Source organism: Podarcis raffonei, chromosome 2, assembly GCF_027172205.1.
Source record: "Podarcis raffonei isolate rPodRaf1 chromosome 2, rPodRaf1.pri, whole genome shotgun sequence".
NCBI classification, from domain to species: Eukaryota; Metazoa; Chordata; class Lepidosauria; order Squamata; family Lacertidae; genus Podarcis; species Podarcis raffonei.
This window is the reverse complement of record NC_070603.1, coordinates 108,131,208-108,150,801: the sequence shown is the minus strand read 5'-3', so window position 1 is coordinate 108,150,801 and position 19,594 is coordinate 108,131,208. Positions and strand designations below refer to the sequence as shown.

Genomic DNA, 19,594 nt, shown 5'->3' with positions numbered 1-19,594 from the left:
ATGAAGCCCAGTTTATTGCTACGCATTTCAGTTCCTTCCAACGCTGCTGGCATAGTTCTGTAGCAACACAAAAGGCAGCCTCGGGCTCAGAAGCTCAAGATAAAATGAATTAGGAAGTTGTGAATACTACTACTAATAATAATTTATTAGCTTTATATGCAGTGGAAACTTTGTTCTCAAATGCCTTGGTACATTTCAGCTCCCAAACACGAAAACCCGGAAGCAAGAGTTCCGTTTTTCAAACGTTTTTCGGAATCCGAACGTCCAATGTGGCTGTCGGCTATTGTTTCCGGGGTGCCTGCGCCAATCCGAAGCCATGCCTTGGTTTTCGAACATTTTGGAAGTTGAACGGACTTCCAGAACAGATTACATTCAAGAACCAAGGTACCACTGTACCACATTTATCTTTCAAGGATCTCAAGGTGATATACATGGTTCTTCTCATTTCATCCTCACAACAGCCACAATTGTGAGGCAGGGTTAGGCTAAGACAGGCTTCCTCGGCCCTCCAGATGTTTTGAGACTACAATTCCCATCATCCCTGACCACTGGTCCTGCTAGCTAGGGATCATGGGAGTTGTAGGCCAAAGCATCTGGAAAGCCGAAGCTGAGGCAGCCTGGGCTAAGAGATGGTTACTGACCCAAGGTTACCCTTCATGGCTGAGTGGGGATTTGAGCCCTGTTCTCCCACGTCCTAGTCCAACACTCTTTAACTATTATGCCACACTGGCTAGCAGAAGAGCCCAAAGGCCCATCTAGGCCAGCATCCAGCATCACTGGCGCCAACCAGATGCCTGTGGGAAGCCCGAAAGCAGGATTTGAGCATAGCAGCCTTCTTTTGCTCATGATATCCAGGAAGTGGTATTCTGAGGCATATTGCCTCCTACACCAATTCGGATGGTCCGCCCCCGCCACTTAATGGATCCAAATGGTTTCCAGAGAGTGGTAGGGGATGCTTTATCCCAAGTTGGTGGCCTTTCTGCTGATTCCCTGGTGGCCCGCTGGAATGTGGAGTTAACCAGGGCTATTGACTGTTTGGCTCCGAAGCGCCCTCTCCGATTGCATGGAGCCCGGACAGCCCCGTGGTTTTCCACGGATCTGAGGGCAATGAAACAATCGTTGAGACGGCTAGAGCGCCGGTGGCGGATAACTCATTCCGAATCTGACCGGACACAGGTTAGAGCTCAACGTCGAGCCTACCAAGTGGCGATAGCGACGGCGAAGAAGAATTTCTTCACCGCCTCTATTGCATCTGCAGAAAACAGCAGCAGGAGACTTTTTCAGGTGGTTCACAATTTAGCGGAACCACCTGCAACATCGGGGCCCAGTATGGGCCACATGTTCTCCTGCAATGATTTCGCAAAGTTTTTTGCAGATAAAATCGCTCAGATTCGGGAAGAAGTAGACTCCACCGTGGGAGCAGGGCCGGGGCGGGAGAGTGCTAGAGTTCTGTCTAGTCAAGTTGAGTGGGATCAATTCCAATCTGTTACCTCCGAGGATGTGGACAGGCTGCTTGGACGAGTGAAACCAACCACCTGTCTCCTGGATCCTTGCCCATCCTGGCTTATAAAAGCTAGCCGGGAAGGACTGGGCGATGGGCTTCGTGGGGTGGTGAATGCTTCCCTCCGTGAGGGAGCCTTCCCAGACCCGCTGAAAGAGGCGGTTATTAAACCGCTTCTTAAAAAACCATCTTTAGATGCGGCCACGATGGCCAACTATCGCCCAGTCTCAAATCTTCCATTCTTGGGCAAGGTGATTGAGCAAGCGGTTGCCGAACAACTCCAGGCACGCCTGGAAGAAGCGGACCATTTGGATCCCTTCCAGTCGGGGTTCAGGCCTCATCATGGGACTGAAACTGCCTTGGTCGCACTGGTTGATGATCTCCGGCGGGCTAGAGACAAAGGTGAGAGCTGTTTCCTAGTTCTGCTGGATCTCTCAGCGGCGTTTGATACCATCGACCATAACATCCTTCTGGACCGTCTTGAGGGGCTGGGAGCTGGGGGCACTGTCATACAGTGGTTCCGCTCCTTCCTCCTGGGCCGTGTTCAGAAAGTGGTGGTGGGGGATGAGTGTTCAGACCCCTGGGCTCTCACTTGTGGGGTGCCTCAGGGTTCTGTCCTCTCCCCCATGCTTTTCAACATTTACATGCAGCCGCTGGGAGAGATCATCAGGAGGTTTGGGCTGGGTGTTCATCAGTATGCGGATGATACCCAGCTCTACCTCTCTTTTAAATCAGAACCAGTGAGGGCGGTGAAGGTCCTATGTGAGTGTCTGGAGGCGGTTGGAGGATGGATGGCGGCTAACAGATTGAGGTTGAATCCTGACAAGACAGAAGTACTGTTTTTTGGGGGACAGGAGGCGGGCAGGTGTGGAGGATTCCCTGGTCCTGAATGGGGTAACTGTGCCCCTGAAGGACCAGGTGCGCAGCCTGGGAGTCATTTTGGACTCACAGCTGTCCATGGAGGCACAGGTCAAATCTGTGTCCAGGGCAGCTGTTTACCAGCTCCATCTGGTACGTAGGCTGAGACCCTATCTGCCTGCGGACTGTCTCGCCAGAGTGGTGCATGCTCTGGTTATCTCCCGCTTGGATTACTGCAATGCGCTCTACGTGGGGCTACCTTTGAAGGTGACTCGGAAACTACAACTAATCCAGAATGCAGCAGCTAGACTGGTGACTGGGGGCAGCCACCGAGACCATATAACACCGGTCTTGAAAGACCTACATTGGCTCCCAGTACGTTTCCGAGCACAATTCAAAGTGTTGGTGCTGACCTTTAAAGCCCTAAACGGCCTCGGTCCAGTATACCTGAAGGAGCGTCTCCACCCCCATCATTCTGCCCGGACGCTGAGGTCCAGCGCCGAGGGCCTTCTGGCGGTTCCCTCATTGCGAGAAGCAAAGCTACAGGGAACCAGGCAGAGGGCCTTCTCGGTAGTGGCGCCTGCCCTGTGGAATGCCCTTCCAGCAGATGTCAAAGAGATAAACAACTACCTGACATTCAGAAGACATCTTAAGGCAGCCCTGTTCAGGGAAGTTTTTAACGTGTGATATTTTACTGTATTTTTGGTTTTTATGGAAGCCGCCCAGAGTGGCTGGGGAGGCCCAGCCAGATGGGCGGGGTATAAATAATAAATTATTATTATTATTATTATTACACTGAGGGGACTGGCTTCCCATTAGAATCTGGTTGGCCCCAGTGAGAACAGGCTGCTGGACTAGATGCGCCATTGACCATTGGTCTGTTTCAGCAGGCTCTTCATTAGGGCTGGTCGATATTTTCAACATGATATTCCGATATATCATGAGGTCTGAAATAAATATGAAGCTATGTACAGTGGTACCTCAGGTTACATACGCTTCAGGTTACATACCTTTCAGGTTACAGACTCCGCTAACACAGAAATATTACCTCAGGTTAAGAACTTTGCTTCAGGATGAGAACAGAAATCGTGCTCCGGTGGCGCGGCAGCAGCGGGAGGCCCCATTAGCTAAAGTGGTGCTTCAGGTTAAGAACAGTTTCAGGTTAAGAATTAAGTACGTAACCAGAGGTACTACTGTAGAGGCATTGGCTGGCTTCACGGTTTCCCCTGCATAGTGGTTTTTGCATACACGCACATTAGGGCTGGGAAATACATGGATACATCATCAAAAAACAGTTTGAAGTCCGCATCGCGGTAACGGTTTCGTAATATTCAACATGGCGATGCATCACAAATATATCTGTGTGCTATGTAAAAAATCACGAAGCCAGTCATTCCTTCTCTCATGATTCCTTCTGCCCCTGTTGCTCTGTACTATAAAAGAACAGTTGTAACAATATGTTAAAGGTAAAAAATAATATGTCAGTTATAGACCCCTAAGTAGCGGCAGTTTCCAGGATATTACTCCCTTTTGCCTCTACATAGTTAAGTGTAGGGAAAGTGCAGTTGACATGTATAGATGGTACACAACCAGCTGGCAATCGTACATGGGTATTAACTTACCTCAGAAAAATTATAAACAGCCACATTGGCCCATTAGACCAAAATTCACGTGGGCAGTAAAATAACGTCTTGATTTAGGGACCAAGTTTTCAAACTGAAGAAAGGGTGGTGGAATACCTTTATTTGGTGTAACTGGGTCCATCATGAACTTAAAAAAACAAAACTGAATGGCTTCCCATAAAATATTTCCAAGCAATTTCACAATACGTAAAGACAATTCCACATGTAAAAAAAACAACCCATACACACACAATTAAATTAAAAAAACAACCAGTTCCATATGTAAGAAGAGGAGCCTGTTGGGTCAGATGGATCCAGTCCAGCGCCCTCACTGAATCATAAGAGTTGGAAGGGACCACAAGGGTCATCTAGCCCAACCCCCTATGTTCTCAAAATGGCGGGACAGTTTGATGCCTGTGGGAAACCAAGGAGCAGAACGTGAGCATAAAAGCCTTTGCTCCTTCTGTGGCTTCCAGCAACTTGTATTTAGAAGCACTGCTGCCTCTTAACTGTGGAGGGCAGGGCACAGATACCGCGGCTAGCAGCCATGATTATTTTTCAAAATTATTATTATTAATTAAATTTATATACTGCCCTTCATTGTAATATCTCAGGGCGGTTCTCCAAATATGTTAAGACATTTAGTCCATGATAACATTCATCTTCAGTGTGTGTGTGTGTGTGTGTAATGTAAGCAGCAGATGGAAAATCGGAAGTCCCTTTTACCTTTCTTTATTGTCTCTTTTCCTTCCTTCCTTCCTTCTTTCCTTCCTTCCTTTCTCTCTCTCTTTTTTCCTTCTTTCTTTTTGTTTTTTATTTACATTCGTTTTCTTTCTTTTTCTATAACTTTTATTAAATTTTCTGTTTCACATTTTACAATATTCATTTAAACAACCTTAAAATATCAACAACTTCCCTTCCTCCCATCCCATGGTTCCTTTTGCATAACATATATCCCTGCACATTTTATATAAACTAAACCATTCAGTATCCCATTATTCATAGCTGTCAACTTTTAGATTCGAAAATAAGGGATCAGCAGCATAGCTGTCAACTTTCGGATTTGAAAATAAGGGATCAGCAGCCTCACCCGTCCCAGGGACAGTCTACGGGATATCTAACAATCCGGGATAGCAGCGGGAAGCAGCGGGGAAACGGCGCTGAAATAAGGGACTTTCTTGCAAAAAAAGGGAAGGTTGACAGCTATGCCATTATTACATCCATCTAAACCTATTTATCTTAATTGTGTCCATGTTTTCAAATCTGAAAACATAGTTTTCTATATCTTATGGCATTATGAAAAACACTTAATAAAAACTGTACATCCAAGTAGGCAGACCAGACTGGATTTACCCAGTTTCCCCCTCTCCCCCCTTTTTTAAGGGGAGATATTTCCAGATCCTAATCATCATCATCATCATCATGATCAGTGCCGTTTCTGGGGGGACGCGGGGGGATGCATACCCCTAAACATTTTGTGAATCTAAGTTTGGCTTCATTGAGGGGCAGTATTTCAATATGTGTAAGAAAATGAGGGTGCCCCTAAACATTTTTTAAGAAAAAAGCACTGATTTATTATTATTATTAGGGTTGGCCCAGCCACCCTGGGCGACTGGCTGGTGGTGCATCTAGCGGGGAGGTGGCCTTTGGGTCCCCCCCACCCAGAAGACCCTCTTGCCCAGCCCGTAGCCATCTCCGCCCGGATCCAGACCAGATCTTCTCCCCGCCGGCCTATGCCGAGCATCCAGCCCTGGGCCGGGAGAGCGTTGCAGGCCGGCCTGGAAAGGCGAAGGCACAGGAAGGGGCTGGCTTAGCCGGAGGAGGCGGGTGGGTGTGCGTGGCCAGCAGATCCGGGGTGGGAAGTGAGGGGGGGGGGGGGAGAAAGGAGCAAGAACAAAAGGATCCCAGGCTGCGCTCCGTCCCTGGATCTTTCCCTCTCCTCCGCGGAGGTAATTCGTTTTTGCTCGCCGAGTGGCTTCAGCCTTCCGAAGTTGCTGCAGCGGCGCGTCCCTGGAGATCTGGGGGTGGTGGTGTTTTTTGGGGGGTGGGTGGGTGGGGGGTCCGAGGGGTGGGGAGGGGGCGACGCACGCTGCAGCCATTATTAACCCCTGAGCCACCGGAGGTTGCAGGCAGTGATTGAGAATCTCGGGTGGGGGATCCCCCAGAGGCCATCCAGTCCAGCCCCCCTGCAATGCAGGGATCGCAGTAAGGCTGCGGAGGAGGAGGAGGAGGAGGGAAATCGCGTGCGGGGAGGAGCGGGGGGCTATAGATGAGGTTTAAAATAATGATAATTTTGGAGTTCAGCCAGGCTGATCAGGCTTGATTTGCATCGGGGATTATTGGGCTGGATTCCTCTGCATCTCTTTTCACACCCGACTAACCGAGTGGGTTTTGATTTTCGAGGCTGAAGGACTTGCTTTCTGGATCAAGGCTCAGCCCTTAAAAATGGGGCGGGGGGGGAAGTGGAGAAGGAGACCTTTAAGCCTATGCAGAGAACAACCGTGGGGTTTTTAAACAAAATGTGGCCACAGTTGGAATGATTAAGCGCTCTCCAGTGAGCTTTGGGGACTGCATCTCTGAAGGCATTTACTTGGAATCAAGGCCCATCAGAACCAATAGATCCTACTTCCAAGTAAAAAGCGTTTGGGATTCCTGCTTGCTGTAAGTGGAAGGGAGCTCAGAGAGGGGGAAAGTGAACCTGTCAAGCGGTCCTTCTGAGGATCTACCTGGTAAGCAAAGTGCCTCTGGGCACTTATTATTATGCCTGGATACAATACATATCTCTGGATCCAATATACATATCTCTGGATCCAATACACACTTGCTGGAATAGCCCCCCCCAGGTGGTAATATAGCAAATTAGGGGGACGGCTTTAGCACATAACCTCCCTAATTGGTACTTTTCCACTCTGTGGAGGAGATTTTGACACATGGTCATTTCGGAAGAGATGTCTTTTATGTTAATGCTGAGGTCATCGTGGAGCTGAATGACATGACATTCCTGAACAATTGAATCCGTCCTACCGACGCGAGCGATTGGATTCACTACCAAAAGAGGTAGAAATGACCTCCCCACCCCACCCCCAGTTTGGACACCTTTAAAAGAGGATCGGACAAATGTATGGCAATTTAGGCACTTCATCATTATTGATATATTGCCTCTGAAAACCAGTTGGTGGAGCTCACAAGTAGGAGGCGTCTGGTTGTTCACTGTGATAATGCAATTTCGGACTAGATAAGCCCTTGGGTCTGATCGAGTAGGGTTCTTTTTATGAAGGCAATATTCCTGAATAATATATTCTCCTAGCCTTCTAAATAACAATGCTTCACATTTATATAGCACACTCTTTTTTTTTAGCATTCAAAACATTTCACAGGCATGATTATACTCAGCAATTCTGGAAGGTAGTCTAGTAGTTGTATAGCCTCACTGCGTTGGGTGGGAGGCTGATAAGTAGTGCCTTGCCTAAAGCCACTATTCTAAGCAAGTTTACTCAATAGTTAATGCCAATGTTTTCATGTAAGTTTTCATAAAAATGTGCTAACAAGTTAATAATAATAATTTAATAATACTTTTATTATCTGTACCCCGCCCATCTGCTGCACCAGCAACTCTAGGTGGCTTCCAAAAGATATAAAAACATATTAAAAAAATCAAACGTTAGAAACTTTCCTATACAGGGCTGTGTTCAGATGTCTTCTAAACGTTATGTAGCTATTTATCTCCTTGACATTTGATGCGAGGGCAGGCACCACTACCATGAAGGCTGTCTACCTGGTTCCCTGAATAATAATAATAATAATAATAATAATAATAATAATAATAATAATAATAATGGCTGAGATTAGATTTGAAGAAGAGTCTCATCCTGCTACACAGCTTCTTCATTGGACACATATTGAGCAGTCTCTTATCATACTACTGTTAGGATTAGCACATTCCTAGGTCTTAGACAACATAGCTGCCACCAGCACCGCTAGTCAGGGTCCTTGCAGGCCCAATATGCAATATTCGGATGGATGACCTTCTGAAGGTGACTCTCTTCATTTGAAAAGAAGCACAACCTATCTTGACGTAGGGGAACCTGTGGCCTTCCAGATTTGATTTGATTTATTACATTTCTAGGCCTCTTTTCATTCAAATGACTCCCAAAGCAGCTTACAAATGATAAATAACACGATAGCACATAATAGAGCATCACAAATAAATCACTAATCCTATAGGATAATTAGCAAATCATCAGTGAAACTATTGCAATTTTAGCAACAACTAAATTTCAGCAACAATGACAAAGAAGCTAAACATCACAATCAAAGCAGACGTCATAGGATTAGTGATGCAGCATTTACAATCTGCAAAACAACATTAAGACCATTAACAAAATAAACTAAGCACTGCTGAGTTTGTACACATGCACTCCACACCCCCATAACTCATAATCTTTCATTCTGTTCAGCACAAGGAAATAAACATCCGCATAATGCCCATTGCACCAACTCCATTCTGAAGATTCCTTGGACTGGACGTGGGACAGCACAGGTGAGAAACCAACCGCCCCTTGATATCCAACACAGATGCTGTCTCCCCTTACTAGATGTCATTGGACCCTCATTGGCCCTAGGCAGCATGACCAGGGCTGATGTCAGCTGTTGCCCCACAACCCCTGAAGGGCCACCAGTTCCTCGCCTCCCAAAGTGTAGTGGTTGGAGTGATGGGCTAGCACAGAGTGGGTGGAGATCACACTGGGTGACCTCGCATCTTTGCTTGGTCCTGGCTTGGTCGCCAAGCCACAAGCAAGATGGGGAAGTTGTACCCCAGGACCGGGGCTGGTCAAACTCCAGAGGGTTGTGAGAGCATTCAGATATCGAGGCAGTCCAGAGATGCAGGGTTGCTGAAGAGAAGCCAAAGCCAGGCACTGAGACAGTCACAACATGGGGCATGATCCAATAGCAAGGTCATGAAACAAAGCCAAGGTGGAACACAGCGGAGCAATTCCAAAGACAGACAAGTTAGCAAAAGCAAAGGCTTAGGAGCATAAGGTCAGTCCATGTAGGAAGCAGGAACAAGGCTGTGATGTAAGTCTTGTGGGACGCGGGTGGCGCTGTGGGTTAAACCACAGAGCCTAGGACTTGCCGATCAGAAGGTCGGCAGTTCGAATCCCCGCGACGGGGTGAGCGCCCGTTGCTCGGTCCCTGCTCCTGCCAACCTAGCAGTTCGAAAGCACGTCAAAGTGCAAGTAGATAAATAGGTACCGCTCCAGCGGGAAGGTAAACGGTGTTTCCGTGCGCTGCTCTGGTTTGCCAGAAGCGGCTTAGTCATGCTGGCCACATGACCCGGAAGCTGTATGCCGGCTCCCTCGGCCAATAAAGTGAGATGAGCGCCACAACCCCAGAGTCGGCCACGACTGGACCTAACGGTCAGGGGTCCCTTTATCTTTATTAATAGTCTTCAGCTGAGAGCTTATGTAGGCTGATCGCCCAGACCCAGCTACAACTGGGTTCGCCTGGTCTTCAAGGTTCCCTGCTCCCAATGATTCCCGAGGGGCCTGGTTCTTCTAGGTGACCACTCCACCAAAATGGGGGCTGCCTGCACCTTCTGATACTAGCATTCAGTGTCTCCCTGATTCTGCCTCCCCACCCGCCCCCCACAATCCTGCAGGCATTCCACTTCGATCTGCAGAACTGACCTTGGTTACAGGTGTCACACTACACTCGTCCTGCATTTGTAAGAAATTGGTCTTGTAGTGTAGCAGCAGCCACACTTCGGAACTCCCTGCCTATTGACATTACGCAGGTGCCTTCACTGTACTCTTTTGTTTGGCTCCTCTTAAAAATAATTTTGTTTAGCATAGCCTATCCTACCTAACACATAGAACGTTGATGTGTGCTTTAATCTGGTTTTTGGCTTATTGTTAATTTTCATTATTTCTAAAATATTTTAAATAATTTTTCCTTACTGTTTTGTATTGATAATTTCATTGTTTAATTCTTTTTACTGTAAACTATTAGGAGGTTATGGGTCCCCCCCCCCTGAAAAAAATCAAGTGGTATATACATTTTCTGAAATAAATATATGCCCTTCAAACCTATGTACCTCAGCTTTTTCCCTGGGCTGAATAACTGGAGCTAAAGAACAGGGGGTGTAATTTACCTCTGAAGTTCCAGCCAGCTGTTAACAGCTATGCGGTAACCCCTAGATTCACCGTTGGGCAACATCTTTATTATGACCAACTGAAATATCACAAAAGTGTGGGAAACCTCTGAGTTCTCCAGAACTTTTCAGCAGCAAGATGCTACACAAAGTGTGTGGTGTGACCTTGGGCTAATCGCTGTTTCCCACCCTAGCCTACCTCACAGGGTTGTTTTGAGGATAGCATGGGAGAGGGGGAAGAACCATGTACGACACCTTGCTCCATGGACGAAAAGCAGGTTATAAATGCAACCAATACAATAGAAATAATTATAATATACAGAAAGTAGGCTGGATGCTATAGCCATAAAGTTAGCAGAACTGCAGAATGAATTAAATCTCTGCTAGGTGTTACAGTTCTCTTATAGATGGTGATTCTGCTTTCCTTTTCCTCACTGACATAAGGGAGGAAACACTGGTTAAACTTGTATTCAGAAATTCAACTGAACAGCCCACTAAATCCCCTGTTCTGTGGAAAGGTTTTACTGAGAACTGAATTGACCCACCTTTTTCTTCTCATATGCAACAGTTGAATGTGGTACTACATTTTTGGTAGTTTATTGGGGGTTTTTACCCCTCATCTGTATCTGTGTTTTATTTTTCTACTTTTACATCTATTTTTATTTGCCATATCCACTATTTTCATTGTATTCTGTATGTGTTTATGCCAATAAACTTTAAATTGATATTTTTTTAAAGAAGAAACACAACCCATTGCCCATTAAACAGTTCTTTTCTTTTTTTGCAGCTGCTAAGGGTGGTGCTACAAAGTGGTTAAGAGTATAAGATGTGACTCAGAAAGCCCCCAGTTACAAGCTTACTAAGTGACTTTCAGAAAATCATTATCTGTCTTCTCCTCCAGTTGCAGCGTAAAGGTAATAATACTTCTGGCCTACTTTACAGGGCTGTTGTACAGATGATGGAGATAATGGAGGTGAAAGGCCACGAACCCTCTGAAGTTCAAATGCTAATAATTATTGGTTGTTTTGCAGGGAGGGCTAAATAACAGTTGAGATTTGTTTATTATTTCTTACCTGTCACCATAAAGTCCTGATGTGGGTTACAAGGGATGTGGGGTGGCGCTGTGGTCTAAACCACTGAGCCTCTTGGGCTTGCCGATCAGAAGGTCAGTGGTTTGAATCTGCGCAAGAGGGTGAGCTCCCGTTGCTCTGCCCCAGCTCCTGCCAATCTAGTTCAAAAGCATGCCAGTGCAGGTAGATAAACAAGTATTGCTGCGGCGGGAAGGTAAACGGCATTTCGACGCGCTCCGGCTTCCGTCACGGTATCCTGTTACGCCATAAGTGGTTTAGTCATGGCTACATGACCTGGAAAGCTGTCTGTGGACAAATGCTGGCTCCCTCGGCCTGAAAGCGAGATGAGCGCCGCAAACCCATAGTCACCTTTGACTGGACTTAACCGTCCAGGTATCCTTTATCTTTTTTTGTACAAGAGCATAGTACACAGTCATTACAGAAACAAGTAAAATTGTTCCAGCCAGAACAGGGCAGCATAGAGTCAGCAAAATAAGTGAGTCCCAAAACCAAAATGCCTTAACTGTCAACAGCCGAGATAGAGAGCTGCATGTTCAGCATACAGCCAAAGCTATACAGTACACCAGAAAGGTTAGACGCTCCAGATTACGAAGGGAGTTCCTCAATTTAGGGGCTGCCACAGAGAAAGCCACCTCCCAGACTAGACTGCAGCTGTTAACATTGAAGGAGGTAGCTTTTCAGATACACTTTGCTGGTAAAATAAAGCCTCATGCGAGACCGCTGAGTAGTCTCTCACTGACTCCTCTTATTTAATCTGAGCAGCAGCACCTCCTTGCAAACAACCTGCCTTGCTTATCCTTCAGATGTGCCACTGATTTCATAACTTCTTTTTGCTGATGTTCCAAACTGATGCATATCTCTTTGTTCCGGCAGCTTAGCAATGATGAGCGAGGAGAAGCCGCAGCTGAAAAAGGAGGTGATCTCCCAGGTAGAAGAGGAGGAGGAGGAGGGAGGAAAGCTGGTGAAAGAAGTCACCGTCCCCCGGGAGAAAGCAGAGAATGGTAATCTAGTGAAAGAAGAGGAGACCCCCCAGGAGGAAAAGAACTGGGTGAAAGAGGAGGAGGGGTCCCAGGAGGAAGAGGAGGATTGGGAGAAAGAGGCAATCCACGTGGAGGAAGTGGACGATGACTATTTCGTAAAAGAGGAGATTCTTCCAGAGGAAGGTTATGAAGAGACAGAAGCTTATGAAGAGACGGAAGATTATGAAGATCCAGAAGGTTATGAGCAGGCAGAAGGTTTTGAAGATCCAGAAGGTTATGAGCAGGCAGTATGTTATGAAGGTTATGAACAGGCAGAAAATTATGAGCAGGCAGAATGTTACGAAGCTTATGAACAGGCAGAAGGTTATGAACAGGCAGAATGTTATGAAGGTTATGAACGGGCAGAAGGTTATGAGCAGACAGAAGAGGGTGAGGCTCTTCTTGAGGAATATGAAATAAATGTTTTCCAGATTCCTGGGGATGATGAGCCATGTTATAGCGAGCCTGTTCCTGAGAGCCAGAAAGTCTATGTCCCAAAGAAGAGAAGGAGCAAAGCTGTGCCGGTAGAAGGAGCAGGCGTACAACCTGGCAAAGCCACAGTCGCGAAGGTAGGAAAAATCTACAAGTGCCCCGATTGCGGGAAAATCTTCAAACGGTGCTCTCCCCTTATCAGACACCGGAGAACCCACACGGGGGAGAAACCTTACGTCTGCCGGGAATGCTTGAAGCGCTTCAGCGACAGCTCAGCCCTGGTTAAGCATCAGCGGATCCATGCAGGAGAGAAACCTTACACATGCCCCGAGTGCGGGAAGAGTTTCTCCCAAAGCTCAACCCTTATTGCACATCAGAGAATACACACTGGAGAGAAGCCGTATGTGTGCCCTGACTGCGGGAAGAGCTTCAGCGTGAGCTCCAATCTTGTCGCTCATCAGAGAATCCACACGGGAGAGAAGCCTTTTGGCTGTCCTGTCTGCTTGAAAGGCTTTCTGGTCAGCTCCCATCTCATCAGACACCTAAGAATACACACAGCAGAGAAACCTTATATTTGCCGAGAATGCGGGGAGTGCTTTACTCAGAGCTCCCACCTCGTCGTGCATAAGAGAATCCACACCGGCGAAAAACCTTACCTGTGTTCCGAGTGCGGGAAGAGCTACCGTGGGATCTCAGATTTGATCCAGCACCAGAGGATTCACACAGGAGAGAAGCCCTACAAGTGCCCCGAATGTGGGAAATGTTTCAGTCAGAGCTCATGCCTTAAGAAGCACCAGCGGATTCACACAGGGGAGAAACCTTTCATGTGCCTCAAATGTGGGAGAAGGTTCAATCGGAACTCGCATTTGACCAGGCACCAGAAAACCCACACAGTGTGATTTGATTTTTTAAAAATGCTTTTCCGTTGGAAGTTCATCTCCATAATTATAGCCACTATAGAATAAGTAAAGCCAGGTATCGTGAAATAGGAAACCTTTCTCCGTCTTCCAAAGGAACTTTTGTCCAACACTTGAATTGGAGGATTATCATCAGGGAAATAATACATAGGATACAATTGCCAGTTTTCTTCTAAAATGTCCTTTCCCCCACCTGGCTCCTACTCTCCATCCACTTCTTCACAGGATTCTAGTATCTTCCTCAGATTATATTCTATACCGTGTTCTTTCCTTTTTACTCGTTTTAAAATGTCGTCCCATTGTCAACACCTTCAGACAGGTCAGCTCTCGAGTTTTCCTATGGATTTTGAGTCTCTCTCTCTCGATGCCCTCTGGTTTCTGATTGGTTTTTACCAAATTCTTGGAAGCTGTGATAGGTGGCTGAGGAAAAGAGAGAGAGAGAGAGAAGACAATGAGACTATAACCTAATACCAAGCTCTGTAATGGTGCCAGCACCCTCCATTTTCTCTGTTGTGGCAGAGCATAAACTTAATAAGCGTCATCAAGGGGATTTCCTGTGTGTCTGCACGCTGCCACTCTCTGCGGTGAGAAAAAGGCAAAAGAGGGAGCAAGAAAGAGAACTGCCTGACATGCCCCTTGTCTTGTTTTTACCCTGATAGTAGGCAATGGAGTCTTGACTGACTGGGAGTCGGAGCCTTCATCACCCCCAAGACATGGTGACTCTGAACTGTAGGTGTTGCTGAAGTTGGCGAGGGGGTCATATCTCAAGAGCACAGCGTCCAGAAGGCCCAATTTCCAGTCCTTGACGTTTACAGCTAAAATAAGTCTCGGGTGGTTGAAAATAGGAAAGATCTCTCTCTCTGCCTTGGAGCACACCGCTGCCTGACAAAGTTGACATTATTGGGGCCCAATGGACCAGTGCCCTGACTCGATGTAAGACAGCTTTCAGCGTTCAAGTTCCTTGGCGTCCGCTCTGGTCAGAAGAAAGGCAGTGTGGGAAATCTTCAGTAAAGGGCCTGTCTGGCATTAACTGAGAACAAACGGGGGGTCCTCACCTTGTTTGGTTTTTTTAGCATGCATTGTGGGCTCACGACAACACCAGAGCTTTAAAATACCAGTGTTAATTCCTTCCCTATCTAATGATCTTCCTTTCTTTTTAGCTGAGTTGAATGGTTTTAAAGTAATAATAGGATAGCAGCTGACCCCAGGTATAGGGTATGGGGTGGCTGCCTGAGTTATGAACCACAAAGACTTTGGCTTGAATCTCGCCTCTGCCGTGAACGGACTTCTTGGCCTGAAACAAGGCGCACATTTCTCTCAGCTTCAGCCGCCTATCCAACCGCAGTATGAAGATAATAATACCGAGCTTCCTTATAGGGATTTTAATGAGATATTCTACGTGGAGCGCTTTGGACATTCAGAAAGTGCTCTGTGAATGCTAAGTTATTGTTTTAATCTGGGATAAGTTTTGTCTTCCTTGAATGGGGACATGTAACTGGGCTCCATGATGTCTTCTGCTTCCACTTCTCTCTGTGTCTCTGCTCTCTTGTGAGCATGAGCAATGCCCCCTCTGAGGCAAATGTGAGAGACCTGAGACGGGCAAAGGATTGGAAGGGGTGCAGCGCTGACTGGGGAGGGTTGGAGGTACAAAAATTAGCCCCAATCTCGTCTCAGGGGCAGGTCAAAGACTCAGAGGTGCCCTTAAAAAAAAGCACACAACGAGCAGGACAGAAGATAGCTGCCTCAATATTTGACTGCTTGAGAAGTATCTAATATAGCTTTATTCAGTCGTTCATCTTGATCTGCAAGTGCAACAGTGTTGTCTGCCCTGCTCCCATTGTTGTAAACATACCCACCCAACCAAAGGTCTGAAGAGGGCCTTTAAGCATGTTTGCTTGAACAGGCCTACAAGCCTTACAGTTGCCCCTGACAAGGCAGGTTCCCAGTAGTGAGGAAGCTTATAAGCATTTTCAGGCAAATGTTTTTACAAGCCCCCTATAGACCTTCACACAAAAGTTGGGTGAAGAGCAGGCATGCCTCTGGTGCACCTGGAGACATTTGAGGCAGGTCCAACTCTTGCCGCCCAACCCTAGATATTTCTGCCCTCATGTCAAGCGGAATGCCTCAAGCAGCCTGTGTTTCTCTGTTCCTTTAAGCCCCTGTTCCTGTTTACACCAGAACATCCCCAAATCTAATTATAGTTAAGATGTCTGCCTGCTGTATACAGAAGCAGTGTTGTTTTTTAAAAAATTATTCTAAACACCCAAAAAGGTGATGTGTTATTCTTCCAAAGTATGTGCAGAGCCCCATGCTTGCTGGGTATCTGTACTTTTAGAGTGTGATTTTAAATAAAGTAAAAATAAATAGAATGCTTTGGGGGAAAATATAATTTGTGGCTTGAAACTTTCTTTTAACCCTCCAGGGACCCTATTTTTGTAGTTTGCATGTGTTGCAGAAAATGTTATTCAGCAGTTTCCCTCAACATAGGAACCAACTCCTAGGGGCTGAAGTCCCTTCGCCTCCCCCCAATAAAATATTTGAGGGGCCCGCTCACCAAAAGTTAATGAGGATTGCCATTCAAATGGTGGGTGTGTGCCACGTCTTGTGATCGATTATGTGGGGCAGGTGGCTTACCTGCCCCCCCCATATTTTATTCAAGTTGACACCCTCGTTCCTCAACATGGGGTAGAGAAAATGGGTCAGAGAAAGTGTTTCTCCCTCTCCCATGATACTAGAACTTGAGGAAACTCAATGAAGATGGAAGACTCAGGACTGTTCCGTAACTATTTCTTCCCACAGCACGTTGAATTTGTTCCCACAAGAAGTAGTGAAGGCCACCCACTTGGATGGCTTTAAAAGAGGGTTGGACAAATTCATGAAGGACAAAGCTATCAAGGGCTACTAGCCACAATGGCTATGTTCTACCTCTCCTGTCAGAGGCAGTACACCTCTGAACTGGTGAGAATCTCAGCTGGGGAGAGTACCCTGGCATTTAGGTTCTGCTTGCAAGTTTCCCTTGTGCGTCTGGTTGGCCACTGTGAGAACAGGACGCTGGATTAGATGGGCCTTTGGCCTGACTCGGCAGGGCTCTTGTGTTCTCATGTGGTTCCCTCTAGATGCTTGGGACTACAACTCCCCGCAGCCCCAGCCAGCATGGCTAATGGAAATTGATGATGGGACTTGTAGTCCAAAATGTCTGGAGGGTGCCAAGATTGGGGAAGACCCAATAAATGCAATATTTTAAAAACTTCAGTGAGGAAAAACAAAAGCTGAAAAGGGCACAGGTGAAAGCTAAAATGTTTATAATAGGAATTGAAAACCTAATGTGAGGGGGGAAATTGAGGGAGCTTCAAACAACGGTAAAATCCAACAAGGCACATCACAGGCTGTACAAAATAAATCCTGTGCGGATTTTGTTTCAAGTAGCCTTCACTTTGCCTGGTGTTTCTCGGGATGTAGGTTTTAGTCTGATACTTTGGGTATCATAGTTCTCTATTAAGCCATGATCAGCTTTCTAGCATGGTTCCAAACTGAGAATATGCATTTTGGAAGATGTCAACTTGGGCAGCAAAGTTAATGGACATTGGACATTTGGCCAGTCTGGAATTACCTTCTTATTCTTAAACCGATAAATTTGTGACAACCAGAACTAGAAATGTTGCTATCACGCTGTCTCCAAAAAAGTAGTGTTATGCATTTGGGGTGTTAAACTGGGTGCCAGACCCCTCTAATCCCTGGATCTAGCAAGTGTTAGAATTTAATCAAGTCTTCTAATTATTGGAATGGCCAGGCAAGCTTTTTAGTGAGGTGACAGCTTGGGTGATGACCCATTAAGTGGGATTAAGTGACTTGGTGTGAGACATAGGAGAAGGGGGCTCCCTTAACTGAAAAAGCCAAGAGTTTGGAGCACAGGTAGCAGTGATTTTATCTAGGAAGGAAAGCAGCTAGCTGGAGATAGAGGGAGAACAATGTTTGAGAGCAATGTTTGAATTCTGCTTGCATCCAAGGCTGTGGCTATGGGCGAAACAATACCCTTTTGGGGTGTTAATGCTGTGAACCCTGCCAACATAGGCTCAGGCTGTATATATGTGTAAATAAACCATATATCATAAAGACACAGCAGTCTCCACTGTGCCTCATTCCAAAAGCAAGTATGAATCCTGGGTAAGTGCTTGCAACCCTTGGAATCTCGCACCATTCAAAGATTGGGCTGGCGTGCAAAAGTATTCTGCAAGATGTGGAATAACTTGGAAAGCACTTCACACGGAGTACATGCCGTATATTTCACTCATTGGAGGAAGTGGGAAACCACCTTTGATTTCACCCTGTATTTGTAGTTAACTCGATATGTTGTTGTTAATCAGCTCCTTGGCCAATCATAAAGGGCTTTGTCGGAAGATCTCAGAGATTGACTTGGTCTGTACTGGGGGAAGCAGTCTTACTAGGCATCCTGGTCCCAAGTTCCACAGGGCTTCAAATGTCAGCAACAAAACACTGGATTTGACTCAGTTGGTAAAAAGAAGCCAGAGCGGATTTCAGCATGAGTGTGATATGTGTAAAGCTTCATTAAGCATCCTAGCAGTTGCATTTTGAGCTAACTGTACCTTCTAAATCAAGATATAAGGGTATCCCCACCTACATTGCATTGCAGTAGTCTCATTGTGAGGTTACTAGTATAACTAGTGATCCATCATGGCAAGGCTATCTCTGTCCAGGAATGGTCATAGTTCGGGCACCAGCCAATATGCACAGCTGCTCCTGATTCAGATATAGAGCTGGATATCATCACGATACTGGTGACACCTTGCCCCAAATCTAATGACCGCCCTAATGTCGTTACCTAATATTTGAGTGTTAAAAAAATGGGAAACAAAATGAGGCCTAATTTGAGTAAATTATTTATACACTTCTTCACAAATCTTAAATTGGTATTTTAGAAGATCTAACAAACGTACAATCAATATATTTAAAATAAAATCTCTTGTGTTGAATGTATGTGTAGTTTCCCTCAGAATATTTCTATCTTTCTGTACAACGTCATTTCTTGATAAATAAAAACACTACCTTTTGCAGTGAAATCATATAACCTGACCCAGGGCTGGGAAACTTGTTGCCTTTTAGCAGTGTTGTTGGACCACAACTCCTATCATTCTTGATCTTCGGCAATGCAGGTTGTGGCTCATGAGGCTTGTCCAACAACATCTGGGGGGCCACAGCTTCCCCAGTCCCTTGTCTGTAGCCCCTCATTAAAGTCAAACCTATGTCCACCTCCCAAAATCTCAATTTATATCGAGAGAGCATTACAATAGAAATTACATAGGACTGCTAATTGCCTTATATTGACTATGCAGAAGGCAACACCTCGTTTTGTTAACAATTACTCCATTTAAATATGTCAGTGAGTCCATCAGTACCTATTATAGCACCCACAGCACTTCTCATAAAATGTTCCCTCAAAAATCCACAGCGGAGAGGCCATTTGCTCTTCCTGCCCAGTTCCTTTTTGTACATTGGACATGCCCCTTAAACATGGTCGCCTTTCAGTGGGTGTCAGGATTGCACTCCCATTCATTCTGAACAGAGGAGAGATACAAAGAGTGTGAATGAGTACAACAGTGGCTGACTTGATGGGGACGTGCTCACTCCATATTTGGTCCCTTCGCTTTTTGTTCTCTTTCAGGTGTGGCAGCCATTTTGTGTTAAGCTAGACTTCCGCTGCAGCCATTTTGTGACTGGACACACTGCACTTTCTCAAAATTCCAAATATGCCACATGGGTACAAAAAGATGGCAACCTATGCCCATTGCTTTCAGTGAACTTGGATACATCTGACTGTACAAGTAATGCTGTGCCCAAAATTTCTCTTGCATTTTTTCCTCAACCATCTTCCATCAATTAACTAGGAAAGAAATTGCATTCCAAAGCTATCAAAGGCAAGGGAAATGTCAATGAAAGTCTCATGGGTGAAGTACAGGGGTTTTGCCGGAGTGAACTTTTTGTGTG

At 46.0% G+C, this 19,594-nt stretch overlaps 1 protein-coding gene and 1 long non-coding RNA gene across 2 annotated transcripts in view; both read left to right on the top strand.

Annotated features, from left to right (window-relative positions):
- LOC128408723 (zinc finger protein 850-like) overlaps window positions 1-17,708 on the top strand; it is a 38,835-nt gene extending 21,127 nt beyond the window's left edge. Inside the window, exons 7-8 of the mRNA XM_053378747.1 lie at window positions 5,691-5,808; window positions 12,097-17,708. Coding sequence (XP_053234722.1) covers window positions 5,691-5,808; window positions 12,097-13,573 — 1,595 coding nt within the window. The 3' untranslated portion in view covers window positions 13,574-17,708. The remainder of the gene's footprint in view (window positions 1-5,690; window positions 5,809-12,096) is intronic.
- LOC128408965 (uncharacterized) lies at window positions 5,827-9,687 on the top strand. The gene is made up of 3 exons (XR_008329166.1): window positions 5,827-5,930; window positions 8,439-8,521; window positions 9,641-9,687. It is a non-coding gene; the product is annotated as an uncharacterized LOC128408965 (long non-coding RNA).
- Window positions 17,709-19,594: the final 1,886 nt, after the last annotated feature.